This window comes from Pezoporus occidentalis, unplaced genomic scaffold (assembly GCF_034315485.1).
Source record: "Pezoporus occidentalis ecotype Australia unplaced genomic scaffold, CSIRO_AGI_Poc_V1 ctg159, whole genome shotgun sequence".
Classification (NCBI taxonomy): Eukaryota; Metazoa; Chordata; class Aves; order Psittaciformes; family Psittacidae; genus Pezoporus; species Pezoporus occidentalis.
The window spans coordinates 1,441,311-1,455,442 of NW_026913415.1; the positions used below are offsets into that span (position 1 = coordinate 1,441,311).

At 56.0% G+C, this 14,132-nt stretch overlaps 1 protein-coding gene across 1 annotated transcript in view; it reads left to right on the forward strand.

The window, feature by feature from the left end:
- Positions 1 to 5,772: 5,772 nt before the first annotated feature.
- CCDC33 (coiled-coil domain containing 33) overlaps positions 5,773 to 14,132 on the forward strand; it is a 42,704-nt gene continuing 34,344 nt past the window's right edge. The window contains exons 1-3 of the mRNA XM_062612049.1: positions 5,773 to 6,352; positions 7,116 to 7,573; positions 8,644 to 8,823. Of these exons, the coding sequence (XP_062468033.1) occupies positions 6,043 to 6,352; positions 7,116 to 7,573; positions 8,644 to 8,823 (948 nt within the window). The 5' untranslated portion in view covers positions 5,773 to 6,042. The remainder of the gene's footprint in view (positions 6,353 to 7,115; positions 7,574 to 8,643; positions 8,824 to 14,132) is intronic.

Genomic DNA, 14,132 nt, shown 5'->3' on the forward strand with positions numbered 1-14,132 from the left:
CATATTCTTCATTTCCCACTATCCATCACACTCTGGGGAGCTTTTGCATCCCACCACTATGAATTAAACTGGGGAAGGGGGGGAAGAGAATAGGGGAGTCCTAAGGGAATGACCCCCCCTTCCCTCCTCCCATTCAACCTAATGGTGATGCCTTATGTACAGCTTTTAATAAAAGTGATAAAGATCTCATTGCAAACTGCTCAGGGAGTGGGGGGGGGAAGTTGTTTAAGTGAGATCTCCTCTAATTCAATTGCCGTTCAGGAGCCACGCTGGTCCCAGCAGAGCCAGGTAGCACAGGGATGTTTTAGAGGACATCGAAGGGAAGATGGCATTCTCAACGGTGGGTTTAGCAGATCCAGATGATGCTCGGAGATACAAAGCCTGGTGTCACATCAGCACAAGCTGAGCCAGCCAACTTCATCCCCAGATCCACCACACTCAGAGCCCTAGCCCCAAAATGAGATGAGAACAGGAGATTTGCAGCCTCCCAGCCAGGAAGGGCAAGGGGGCAGTCGGTCCCATCCCTTCCCTCCACCGCTGACCTTGGGGCCCTCCAAGCACCGAAGATGCCAGGTCCAGCCCTTGCCCGGAGCTTCCTGCAGCCTTTGATTATCCTGCAGGGAAAGCGGCCCTTTTCCCAGCGTGCTGATCCCATGCTGCTCCCAACTTCCCCAAACACAAGTGCCAAAGAGCCCACACACACACACAGACACAGACACTCTCTGGACCATCCAGCCGGAGCCTGGGACCTCCGGGAAGCGGCTGCTCACCCTTCAGCCCCGGGGCCCGAGGGCGCTCAGCTCACTGCACTGGTGAGTGATGCGGGAAGCCGGTGACCGCATCCCAGCCTGCGGCTGCCTCCATCCCCTGGGGAAAGCCCCTGCCCGGGGCAGGGAAAGGGCTGGGGGAAGTTTTTCATCCCGCTCCGGCAGCGTTTTCCTCCCTGCTCCCAGCTCCGTGAAGCCGGTTCTCATCCGCTCCAAACCGCTTCTCCCCTGCACCCCTCCTGCACCCCGACCTCAGCCATGGAGCCGCTCCAGCCCTTCCCAAACCCTTTCCCTGCAAGCTGGAGCCTGCAGATAATCAATCCCCCACAGAGATCACAAACACTCTCCCCACAAAGCCCAAGAAGCCCCTTTTGCCCTTCCAAAGCAAAGGCAGCTTCAACATCTAAGCCGAGGAGGCTCTTTAAGGTTATTTTTAGGCTCCTGAGACCCCCCCACCCCTTCATTTTAAAGCAAAGGCAGTGGCACCTGCTGCGCACACAGCCCCTCTGCTGTGTCAGGAGTTAGCAGAACTGCACCAAAACCTGCTGACAAAGCCATCCGTGGCACGGAGAGCAGCTCCGGGGGGAGGCTTAGGGGCAGAGCACCCCATAACCTCCCCTCCTGCCATGCTGGGGGGAGCGAGCATCCCCAGGAAAAGCTTCCTCCCCCCCCCCGGATTGCTTCCCAACAGGGAAGCAAAATCCCTGCTTAAGGTTAAGGGCAGGGCTGAGATTTGGGGATGGTGTGGGTCCTGCAGCCCCAGAGCAGGATTTGCCCCCCCCCCCCCCATTTGCTGTAGATTGAAGCTCACATTCCCAACCTGGTGCAAGCAACCCCACGGGCTCATGATGCCAAGTTTGCAAGGATGGAAAAGGAGGGGGAGAAGAGGAAAGACAACAACAAGAAGTTACCTTCTTCCAACCAGCCACCTCCTGGCAGGGCACCCGAGGCTTGGCCCGATGGGGGTCCCAGGAGAAGCGTGGCCTCGCTAAGCGGGGTCTAAAGCATCAGGCGCGGATGCAGCCAAGCAAGCTTAGAGGCAAAGTTCAGCGCACCGGGAGCGCGTGGAGGCTGCCGAGGCTCAGGGAACTTTATCCCCTCCATCGCCAGGAGGCCTTGGCTGGGGGCCACCCTGGGGTTTAGGAAACGAAAAGCAACCAACCCCGTGCTCCGCTCTCCCTTTGATTAGGCAGAGCTTTTCGGCACAGGAGGCAGCTTGGGCCAGCCCCCTTCTTCCCCAGCTCTCCGCAGGCTCAGCTGGGTTGTGGCTGCTCCCTCCGAGCCTGGGCTGAGGTTTAGGGGGGGAGCCCAAGGGGTTGAGATGCTGCTGTGCGTCCCCCCTCCATGGGATGCAAACATCGCTGCTTTCTCCTAGGATAAAGCAAAGGGCCAGCTCTGAGTGGGTGTAGGACCTGGAGCCTGATCCTTCACCCAAATCCTGTGGCTGTGTGTGATTTGGGAGGGTTTGGAACAGGGAAGGGAAGTTTGGGGTTGGGTCAAGCTTGGGGAACACCAACACCGAAGCATCCCCCTTGGAAATGGCCAGGTACTGCCCAGAGCTCAGAGGGTGATGGGCGCACAGCAGTGGGAAACAGCCTGGAGGAGGTGAGAAAGGGATGCTCTGGGGGATGCTTTGCCCCAGGAGTGGGTGCAGGCAGCTGGGAGGACCAGGTAACCTTGCCACACTGTCTTTATCCATCTTCTCCTTGGCCAACACATCCTTCCCACCAGCTACACTCAGTGCAGGAGACAGCAGTTTACAAGCAAAGGCTATAATCTGGACAAACACACACACAGCATGTGACATGTAAGTGACATACATGTGACAGCAAGCGCAGCAGAGGAAAATTAATCCAGGTTGAAGATTTAGCTTAATTTTTAGCCAAAACCTTGTGGCAATGCTGAACAAACTGACCTGCAGGCTTGGTTGGTTGGGGTGTTTTTAACTCCCTTCCCTGGGATTGCTTCCTGGGAAAGCTGAGGGATTGGGGAAAGGTTTAGAAAGAAGAGTTGGTGCTGCTTGTGCTGGGTAGCTATGGACATAGGATGGGTTTCCTGCTCCCAACACCTCTGCCAACCCTAAGCAGCACCTGAAGGCTGCAGAGCTCCTCACCACATACATCCTTGGCCTCTTCCCTACATCATAAGCTGTCTCCCAGATCCCTTTTCTGCTGATGGAGAAGTATCTCCTTCCATGCACTGATGTCCTGAGCCTGTTTTGCCCTGTAACAGTGGGTAAGGTGCTGGAGCATTGAGATTCAGGAGCAAATCACAGCCTCTCACTGTGCCAATGGGGACCCTTCCATAAAGGGAAGGGCTTTTACATTGAGGAACCCATTTTTGGCCAAACCATGCAGGTCTTGTCACCATTACACAGCTTTCCAAACCCAGACATAGAGCTGACCAGACAGGGCCCCAGCCGAAGGCCACCTTTCACTTTACATCCAGTTTGCCAAAAGCAGACTTCACACTGTCCTAGGAAGCAACTTCACTCCCAACAGAGCCATGGGAACTGGGATTTAGTTTTGGGAAGGTCTCAGCCCCAGGTTTGCCATGTTAAGACGATGGAGGTGGCACCTCCAGACCTGCTGCACATCCACCTTTGGTACAGCTGGGGAAATGCTGCATGAATGAACTGTGCCTGAGATCGGATGACGGGCAAATGAGCCTTTGATGATGCTGTCGTTAGCGGTGGCTCTGTAATGTGTTTGCACAAGGAAATTAAGCCTGCTAGTTAAGGCTGAAATAGCTCCCATTTGCCCGCATTAGAGCCTGCAGGGTTTTAATTGAGGCAGAGGAAACATTCAGAAGCATTTGGGAGCTGGAGATCCTTCACACAGGCACCAACATGATCACAGTAATTCCTGCTGCTGTGCCCCATGGAAGCGGCACAGGGTCCCCACTACAGTTTGGGGTGCAAAGGGAGGGATGGAGCAAGTCCCTTCAGAAGGCATTCTGCACAGCAGGGGCATCCCCAAATGTAACTAACAGCCCGGATGCCCAGGGTTTTGTAGGTGAAACGGCTCAGAGCAGCATCACACACACGCACAATTCAAGCTAACCCTGAGCTCTCGATGGGGAGAAACCACCTTGACCCAGCACAGCTCTGCTCTGGGAGCACTGAGCGGTCTCCAGCCATCAAGGGAAGGAACCACCAAGTCCTCCAACAGAGCTAAAAGCATTTATGCTCGCAGCATTCACAAGGAAGCAACCCAGCCATCAGCACATCCATGCACCCCAGAGACACCAGTATACTTCCCGACAGGCTTGACTGGCAGGGGAATGACTCCCCCTCCCTTCCCCATTGCACCAGCTCATGCTTAGCACCACACACAGCACCATTTCCTCCTGCTTTAAACCCACTGGGGATCAGTGCCCCAACCCCCCTGGATTAGGACCCATTTCCCTCCTGTCCTCATCCTGACCTCCGCAGCATCTTCACCACAGCAAATGCATCAGCCAAGGTTGTGTTTGGTACCACAGCCTGTATTTTTCCTTCCCAAATAGAAGCTGAGGAAGCTCCAGAAGGTCCAACCAGCCTCCTTGGAAGCACCATGGAGGTGTGGGAGACCAGGATTTGTTTTTACTGGGTCCATCCTGCGCCCTACCAAAGGGCTCCTTGGAAGCAGTGATTTTGAGACAGGTCTTGAATGCCTCACAAGGCCCCTGGGCTTCTCCCATAGCCAAAGCCTTATGCCCCGTGGCCTCAGGTGCTCGGTGTATCCCCCAGCCCTCTCCCCGAGGATAATGTTGTTGTTTCAAGCTTGCACCAGCGTGAAGAGACTGGAATGTGGGTTTTATACAGAGCTGTCTCAGAGAAGGGCCATCTGCTACCCCGGCTCCGGCTCACGGTTCACTGGGAGCATCCCGAAAGCTGTGGGAACGCGCTATTCCCAGCGGTGATGGAGGAATGAGATCTGACAGGGCCAGGGGCTCCTGGTGAGGATCAGGCTGTGCTGTTCCAGCTCCTGCCCACCCCAGACCCTCGGCCCCTTGATGTCAGTCCCCAGATACCCATGGTGGGACTGAGGTCCACATGCTCAGCTGGTTCAGCAGGCGAAGGAGCTCAGCTCCAGCTGCACCAGCAGGAAACATGCACCCATGTGGGAAAGAGCAGCCCATGCACTGCTGAGATGGAGGAAAGCAAAACCTCTTTGCAGCCAGCTCTGATGAAGGGCATCACCCCTGGAAGGCTCCAGACACACATTCAGGCACCCACCAGCCTCAGTTTCCCTTCAGCCATCCCCAGCCCTCACTGCAGCAGCAAGATCCCAGCACTGGGTCAATCCCTTCGTGCCCAAAGCCCAGCAGGGCTGCAAATGCACGTCTGAGCTGTGCTTGTAAAGAGCCATTGCATCTGCTTGTTGTGTAGATGCTTCGAGCCATTGGGCAACTTCTGCTCTGGGCTTGTCTGCAAAGTGAGCAGGGGTTAGGATTAGGTGGCTGAATGCCCCGATCCCTTTGGGAAGCTGATCTAACAGCCAAGCACAGCTCCATAGGCTCACCCCATGCCTCTCCCTTGGCTTACCTGACCCTGTGCCACCAGCAAAGGCACACTTGCCCCAAAGACAAACCCCAGAGCACCAGTGCAGGCTTGGCTGCCCCGTCCCATCAGCAGGAGGTCAGCAAACAGCCCAGGGGTGCAGGAGGAGCAGGACTGTCCCACCGGATTCAACACCACATGGAAGCAACCTGCTTGGCTTGCACCATCCTCAACACCAGCATCTCCCAAAGGCTCTGCAACATCCAGCAAACACCTTTTGTGGTGAGCTTCACAGGGAAAAGGGCTCAAGGAGCCATTGATTCCCCTCTGCAAGGATGCACGCACCTACCAGCACACCCTGTATGCACACCCACGTGTGTTGCGCTGCTCAGCATCACCCTGGATATCCCAGGTTGTTTGCTGGAAGGCAGCCACTGCTTTACATCCTGTTACCTGGATCCCCAACAAACAAACTGGAGTTGCAAGCCCTTGTGCCTGCCATTGCCCAGGGGCAGCAAAGCTCTCAGCATCTCCCCGTGGCACCAAAGGATGCTTTTTCAAGGACAGGGATCTCTTCCCTTCTCTTGCTGCCTTTGAAAGCTGCCTGCAGGGATGTGAAGCCAACACGTACCCAGGAGCACCCCCAGGCGCTTTCCCTGCTGGGAAGAAGGGAAGAGCAGCAGCAAAGCCAGCTTGGCTCAGAAACCCACCCCAGGGGCTTGCTCTGGGGCAGAGACCTGCAGGATCACTGCTAACGAGGAGGGTTTACATCCAGATCCCACCTCCATCCCCATGCTGGGCAGGGCAAGGGAGCCTCACGTCCCCCTGCCCCTGCAGCGCTCCCGGCTGAAGGCTGAGGAGAAGACCCTGGACTTCGAGTTTGAGGTGCTCAGCGCCCAGTTTAACCAGCGGGGCCGCTATGCCCTGAGGCTCACGGTGGAGAACCCCCTGCTGCAGGGCTCCAGCGCTGGCATCCAGCTCCGTGTCAACAGCGGGGAGGTCACCCAGGGCAGCACCAGCACCACCGACACCATCGAGCAGAGGGACCTCCACCAGCTCTACTGCTTCCAGAGGAGGAAATTCACCTTCACCCTGCCCAGAGGTAAGGGGCTGGGTGCCATGGGGGTTCCTGGCAGGGGAGGTGGCACAGGAGCATGGCTCTGCAGCATCCAATCATAAAATCAACCAGGTTTGGAAAAGCCCTTTCAGCTCCTCCAGTCCAACCGTTCCCCAGCACTGCCAAGGCCACCACTGACCCACGGCACCGAGGCCTCGTCTCCACGCTGTGTGAACACTTGCAGGGACGGTGACTGCAGCCCTGCCCTGGGCAGCCTGTTCCAATGCCTGAGCACCCTCTGGGGCAGGAATTGTTCCTCAGCTCCATCTAAACCTGCCCTGGTGCAGCTTGAGGCCGGTTCCTCTTGTCCCATCCCTTGTTCCTTGGGAGCAGAGCCCAGCCCCTCCTGGCTCCATCCTCCTGTCAGGCAGTTGAAGGGATCGATCAGGTCCCCCCTGAGCCTTACAGTTACTATAGCAAGCACAGCTTGTCTCAGGCTTACAACCCCCCTGTACCACAACCCTGAGCTGGCACCCAATCAAAACTGCCTGAGCTTAGTGGGGTGGATGGGGCAGCTCCAGCTTGCAGAGTGGGACCAACACCCCAATGATGCAAACATTCCCCACCCAAGATGTAGACACATCATAGAATAGTTAGGGTTGGAAAGGACCTTAAGATCCAGGCTGGATACCCCCTTGGGTGTGCTCACAGGGCAGGGATAACCAGTGCTGCTGATGGACAAGCCCAGGGGATGCTCCTGGGGCCAGGAGCTGCCTGAGGAAGCCTCACCCCATGCTGGTCCTGGCAGGTTTCTGCAAGAACGACGAGAACCACGACGTGCGGCTCCACATCGAAGCCCTGCGCATCCCCCGGAGGGCAGAGGGGCCGGGCAGGAGCAGGCAGGTGGGTGAAGCCTTCTTTGCCATCTACCCCCGGCCCAACCAGCCCCACATGAAGCTCTCTGCCGGGCGGGACGAGGACTGGTACCGCTACAGCGCGGTGATGGCTCTGCTGCGGGTGGGCAGCGAGCAGCCGGCGATGCACTGCGGCCGCATGGCCTTCACCGCATCCCTGCACGAGCACCGCGCACCCGCTGCGCCGGTGGTACCCACCTCACTGTCCCCCAGCACCCAGGAGGACCAGCAAGCAGCAAGCCCAGCAGCAGCATCCTCAGCCCTGGACATCCCTGCATCCAGCCGCTTGCTCCATACACCAGAGTCTGCTTATCACTCGCTGCCCACTGAAGGTCATGCCTTCTCCCCACAGGTAGGGGGGCATGGATTTGGGGGCTGGAGATACCATGCTCCAGGTAAACAAGAGCAGACCAGGCTGGTTTGGACAGGATTTAGCCCTAGGGTAGCTAGATGGCTCCACATAGGCACCAATTGGAGTAGGAAGCACAAAGAGAGAGATCTCCATAGCCTCCAGGAGTGTCTTTGGTAAAGAGCACTCCCCTACCTCAGTTTCCCCTCTCTCATTCCTCTGGGTAGAAACCTGATGCCTGCCCCCTGCCTACAACCATAGTTAGGGAGCATCTTTATCCAGGGCAGGAGCAAGGTGGGATAAGTTCAAGGTACAGGCAAGGTCTTGGTGGGACAACAATCACACAAGCAATGCCAGGAAGGTGGATCCTGCAGTCAAACCATGCTCAGAGCTGTAGGAAAAGAGCCTTTATGGGGTACTCACCTGGCTCTGCCCACCCCAGCTTCTTGCCACACAGCGTTAACCATCCCCTACTAAAGATAAGGCCTACAGCTTATGCCAGACCTCACCCACAGCAGGACCAGAACCTCCAAGCCTTCTGAATCACCCTCACCTTCCCAGCTGGTGCAGGGCAGCCCCCTCCAACAGAGACCTCCTACCCCAAGGGAGATGCACCCCACAGCATCACTGTAGCCTCCTCTATCCCCCACTTTTAAGGGCTGCAAGCAGCCAGTCCCCATCAGAGGCAGCTGGGAGTGGGTGGGAGCTCTCTATGAAGGATGGAGGGAGGGCTGGGCTGCTGAGAGATTCATTAATAAGCTCATTTTTTAATAAGAATAGGTTTGGGGGGTTTCTCCCCTCTTCCTGAGACAGCTGGGGCTGTGGAGCAGCAATCCCTAGGGATCACGGGGTCTCTAAGTCTCAAATAAATGGTTTTGGGGTGGTTATGGCTGTTTTGGTGGCAAGGAAAAGATTTCCCCTTGAAGGGTGCATTCCTAAGCCCACATGTTAGAGGATGGAGCTGGGATGCAGAGGAGTGTGTCTGGGGTATGGGGGGGATGCTATGGGCAGGACTGGGAAAAGGGATGCTGGAGCACAGAGCTGGGTCTCCAAGTCCTTCCTCTTACCCACAGAGGCTGCAGGCTGGCCCTGCACTTGGCTCCTCCCCAGAGCTCCCGAGTGGCTCAGCAGATGAGCATCCTTCCTCTTCCTCCTCCTCTTCCTCGGTGGCTGTGCCCGCTGCACTGAGCTGCAGCAGCTTCCACCTCTCCTCGCCAGGCTCCAGCCCGGATCTGGCCTCTTCTCCAGTGCAGGTGAGTGCAGCCGGTGGAGAAGACACCATCCTGAATAGGATGTGGTGCTATTACTCAGAGTAGCTTCCCATTAGAGCCTGGGGTGCAAGGGGACAAGGCCACCTCCACCCTTTCCCTGCTCAGCGTGGGTACCAGTGCTGCTCCTGCTCCCAGGCCATTGCATCCCTAGCCTGGCTGTGGAGATGGGGAAATGAGACACCAAACCTTGCCCTTCTAATACCAAAAGGCATTGCTGCTGTCCCCGGGCAAGGGATGGTGTCACCTAGAAGCAGTTTTCCTGGCATCTGGGGTTGACTTATGTTAAGTATTTCATCTTGCAGCTCCAACGTAGACTCCTAAAACCTTGGAGTTTAGAAGTTCTAGAAGCCATAGGGCAGGGCTGACATAATCTGTATTTCTTGCCCCTTAGTTACGTTAAAAGCTGACTAAATAAAGGAAAATAAGACAACCCTTACCCCAGGGGCTCCGTTTCCTGCATCTCGCTGTAAGAATAACAGGTCCACTGATGAAGGCGTTGTCCACGCTGCTCTGAAGTGTCTCATACACCTGTGAAAACATTGCTTGGGGAAGCTGGATTACAGCACCGGAGATGGGCTTGATCTTATGAACCCTCCCTAGGCATCCTCTGGGCTCTCTTCCCCTTCCAGGGAGTGCCCCATGTTTTCCAGTGGGCATGGTGGGCTCGATGGCAAGGTCTCCTGCAGCAAATGCTGCTGCCCCAGGGATGGGGCTGGTGGCCCTTACTGAGCACGGAGCTAAGGGGTCCTGTGGTGACGTGACAAGGGTCTCCACAGGTGGTGGCTCCTATCACAAGGATGTCCTCAGTGTGCTTCTTGGTCCTGGTGACTGCATTGGTAGGGTTGAGGGGTAAAACTTAGCTTGACATCCCTCTCCCCTGCAGGGTACCCTGCTGCTGCAGTGCAGGGCACCTTCATGCCTCAGCTCCATCCCTTGCACAAGATAAACGTGTTGCTGATGCCTCTGGGGCACTTGGTCCATGTGTTTCACATGGGAGCGCTCCAGCCCTGCTGAGCTGCTCTCCAGGGCAGCTGCCTGCTCCTTGTGCCGCAGGCAGGGTGCTGAGCATCTCCGGCCCCTGGAGCAACTCCTCGCCCTTCCCAGCACTTGGATGTGCTATCCCTGCCCTGATCAGCTGCAGATTTACTGCCCAGAAAGGCTGATTAGCGAGACCTGATTGAGTTTGCTCAGCAAACGTCTAGACGGAAACTCTTTGGAGCTGCTGAAATCGATGGCAATCGGCTGAGATGCGGAGCGGGATGCGGAGCCGCGCCAGGGGCGTCAAGGCGAGGAGGAGGCATTAGCAAATGCAATTGTGCTGCTGGGCCCCCGGAGGGAATGCGATAAATCACCTGCTGCTGATGTCACCCAGCAAGTATGTGCCAGGATGGGGTTTATTTAGGAATTAAAAGCAGAGCAGCAGGGGGGCTGCTGGCTCCCGGGCCCACTGGGGGCTGGAGTGATGGAAAATGGGTTGGAGGGCGGTTATGGGGAAAGGGGTGGACCAGGTGGAGCTGGGAGGGGGTTTTAATCTCCTAAAGCACTCCTGGGATGCTGCAGTCCAGGGCGAGTTGAAGTTATAGGAGCTGCTTGTCAGTCCGGAGCTGGTTTAGTTCTTGGTGGTCCAAACCTGCATCTCAAAGCATCATGTGTTGAGCCCGCAGCACACACTGAAGATGAGCCCTAAGCTGAAATTCGAAAGCCTAAAAAGCGTCCTGAATTCAGGCAGGACTTGTGTGATCAATGGTTTGGGGAGTCAGTGATGCTGAGGAGCAACTTCAGAGGAGCGAGGGGTCCCTGACAGCAGGGCTGCTGCTTGGATGAGTATCCGTGTATTGCATCCATCTGTTTTGCTTTCCCCAATGGCAAAGACATGAGGGCGCATCCCAGCGGGAAACCAGCTCCTTGATGCTGCCTGTGTGCTGAGCATCTCATCTGCAGGGCAGTGGGGGTGATGGATGGGTGCTGAGCTCCACATGAAAGGCCAAGTCACAGGGATAACGATTTTTCTCATCTCCCCGCAACCTGTGGATAATGTATTCCGAGGCACGAAGCAGGAGGCTCTGTTGGCTCTTCAAATGCCTTGTGTGTGTTGTGGAGCCAGACGGCTCCCTCATTGTCCCGGAACCTGGTCACGGCACCAGCAGATCCATTGTGTGCCATGGATGATCTCTCAGTCACTGTGTTGAGCCGTCAGCCCCAGGGATACTGCCCTGTAGGGCCAGGCCAAGGGGAATGGCTTGAACCTGCCAGAGGGGAGACTGAGATGAGCTCTTAGGCAGAAGCTCTTCCCTGTGAGGGTGCTGAGGCGCTGGCACAGGGTGCCCAGAGAAGCTGTGGCTGCCCCATCCCTGGCAGTGCTCAAGGCCAGGTTGGACACAGGGGCTTGGAGCAAGCTGCTCCAGTGGAAGGTGTCCCTGCCTGTGGCAGGGGTTGGAGCTGGATGAGCTTTAAGGTCCCTTCCAACCCAAAACACTTCGCCCCCCCCCAGCCTGGCAGGGATGGAGGCTGGGACTGGGCTCACCAGGACCCTTGGGGTCCTGGCAGCAGAGCACAGGACTCAGTTACGGGGAATCAGCCCCCAGGTCAGCAGAAGTCCGTTCCTTCCCCTGGGAACTGCTCCCGTTTCACAGGCAGCAGGTCCATGTGGAGCTGGGGATAGGGAGCCAGCTCTGGGAGATCTCCTTGGCACTTGGGCTTGGTTGCAAGCTGGTTTGTTTCCAGTCTCCCTGGACCAGCTGGCAGCGAGGCACCCATCCCAACACAGCAATCTGCTGCTGTCGGGGTACAAGGAATCGCAGCAAACAAATGGGTTTGCACACAGCTTGTTTCCCAGCCTGGAAGAGCAGCGGGGTATCGGGAAGCTGGTGCTTCCCGTGGTCAGCCCACCCCATCCCATCCATGCCATGCAAGGCTGACTGTGACTTGTGGAGCTTCGATAGGTCTGAAAAATGGGACCAAACCCACCCCTGGGCCTGATTGTGCTTTGTTTCATCCCTTTGGATTCCCCATGAAGCTAAAGGGTTTCCCTAGGAAAGCGTGTGTGGTGTAACATAAATCCCAGGGATGAGCAAAAACCGTCCCTTTGTTTCTGTAAGCAGGATACAGAAAGCAAAGCAGTGACTGTACTTCAGGCACAGGGATCTGGAAGGGTCTGAGCCACAGCTGCACTGCTTGGCCCCTTTTTGGGGTGGGTTCAAGCTGGAGCCTCCTTATTGCCTGCAGAGGGGATCCCAGGAACCCTTTCCCCATCCAGATGTGGATGACAGGCTGTGAACTGAGTTCACTTGCCGGCTCCACTGCCTTTTGGTGGGGAGCAGAGCGCAGCCCTGGGGCCTGCTGACTGCTTCAAACCCAACCCAGACCCCATTCAAGCCTGGCTCAACCATCTGGCTCTGCCGAGGGGCTGGTTTGGGTGTGAGACATTGAGTTTGTGTCCATGGCAGGGCTCAAGGCCAGGCTGGACAGGGCTTGGAGCAAGCTGCTCTAGTGGAAGGGGTCCCTGCATACGGCAGGGGTTGGAACTGGGTGATTTTAAGTTCCTTTCCAACCCAAACCATTCCATGATCCTCTCTGCAGTGATGGGGGCAGCAGGGCTGCAAGGCAGGGCAAGGATGCTTGTGCTGGATGCAGCTGCCCTCACCATGTGCCCCATCTCACTGAGTGATGATGGTGGATAAAAGCTTCTGTCCTCCCATTACCAGGGAGCAGAGCTGGGGCAGAGGTCTCTGTTAGCGGGTGATGGATGGCACGTGTCGCCTGGCCAGCTCATCCATCACTCATCCCAGTGACAGCAGCCATCACAGGCAGGGTGGAAAGGGTCCAGCCCTGACAACAGGGTGAGGGGCTGGGCCTGCCTCCACTCACTGAAAGCCCAATGAGGCTGAAAAACAAACTTTGCTGACAGGGCTCGCCCCAGGATGTGGCAGAGATGAATAACGCTGCTCTGGTGAGCAATTTGTAGGGCTTTGAAAAGCTGTCAGCCTGGGGAGGAGCGTGCCTTGACGGGTTCATCGGGGACTTTGCCTTCCTCCGCATCCCTGCATCATTCCTGTGCCAGAGGGACCAGGGTAAAGGCGGCCTGAAGCAAACGGCTTTGGGGTGCTGCTTGCAGAGCTTTGATTTGCTGAAAGATGACTTTTGGGAGTGTGAGAATGAATGGTTTTAGTGATGTATTGAAAGGAAATGATGTTCCCTAAATAACACTGAGGACCTGAGGCTGCTTGGTCCAAACGTCCTGTTCTCCACATGCTTCTCCCTGCCCCGGTGGAGATCTGGCATGGAAATGGACGAGTGCAGGGTGGCAATTCATGTTTTCTTAGCTAAAATGGAGAAGCCAGATCCTCAAGAGGTTTCCCAAGCTGCTGCTCCATTTGCTTATCCCTAACTCTTTGGGTGCTCAAAGGAAACGCAGGCAGGCAGAGCGGTTGCTAGCTCTAATTCCTTCAATTTCAGTCATCATGTCGCTTTAAGTGTCAAATAACCGCCTTGATGAGAAAAGCAAATGGGGATAAAAAGAGAAAATTGCTCCGTTTTAAGAGGTAGGGGGGAGGAAATTGCACTGATGCTGCTGATAAATATAGAAAGTGTAGAACTCTCCTGATGGAGCAGACGAGGTGGTGCTGGGCTGCTGGCCCATTTAATTATTTGACAGGTGAATTGGGAGTTTTCTACATAAATGGAAGGAAAATGAATTTGGCAATTTTTAGCCCAAAGGGATTCCCGGCCGGCGGCAATGATGCTCCCGGGGGAAACGGGCTCGGAGTCTGCATCCCTGTGTGCCGATGGGGGAGAGCATCCTTCCTCCCAGCGCTCTAAAACCACCCTGTGATCTCTAATGAGCTCCCGCAGGGTCCCCTCGAGGAAACAACTTGCTTAAAAATAAGAATAATAAGAATATATCAAGCTCAGCCTGAATCCAAGGGAAAAATCCCCCCCCATCCCTGCAGCTGGCTGGGAAATGGGAGCGGAGCAGCGGTGTCTGCCCGCAGCAATGGGGGTTACTGGAGCGGGCTGAGGCTGGCAGGATGAAAGGATGAATAAAACAGTGTTTGTTTTCCTGCATTGCTTTTCTTCCTCTCGCTTTTGTTTTGCTGAGGATCTACAAAAGGGCTTTAAGCACCCGGGGTGTTTTTCCTCGGAGGATGATTTGAACCTGCTGCAGGAAGGTGTTGGGAAATACCCCTTGTAATACAATTGGGTTGAGCTCGGGCTGCCTCGGGCCATTGAGGAGCTGAAGTTCTCCAACCATATGGTTGTTTATCTTAGGGCTGTGTTTTGTGTCAGTCTAG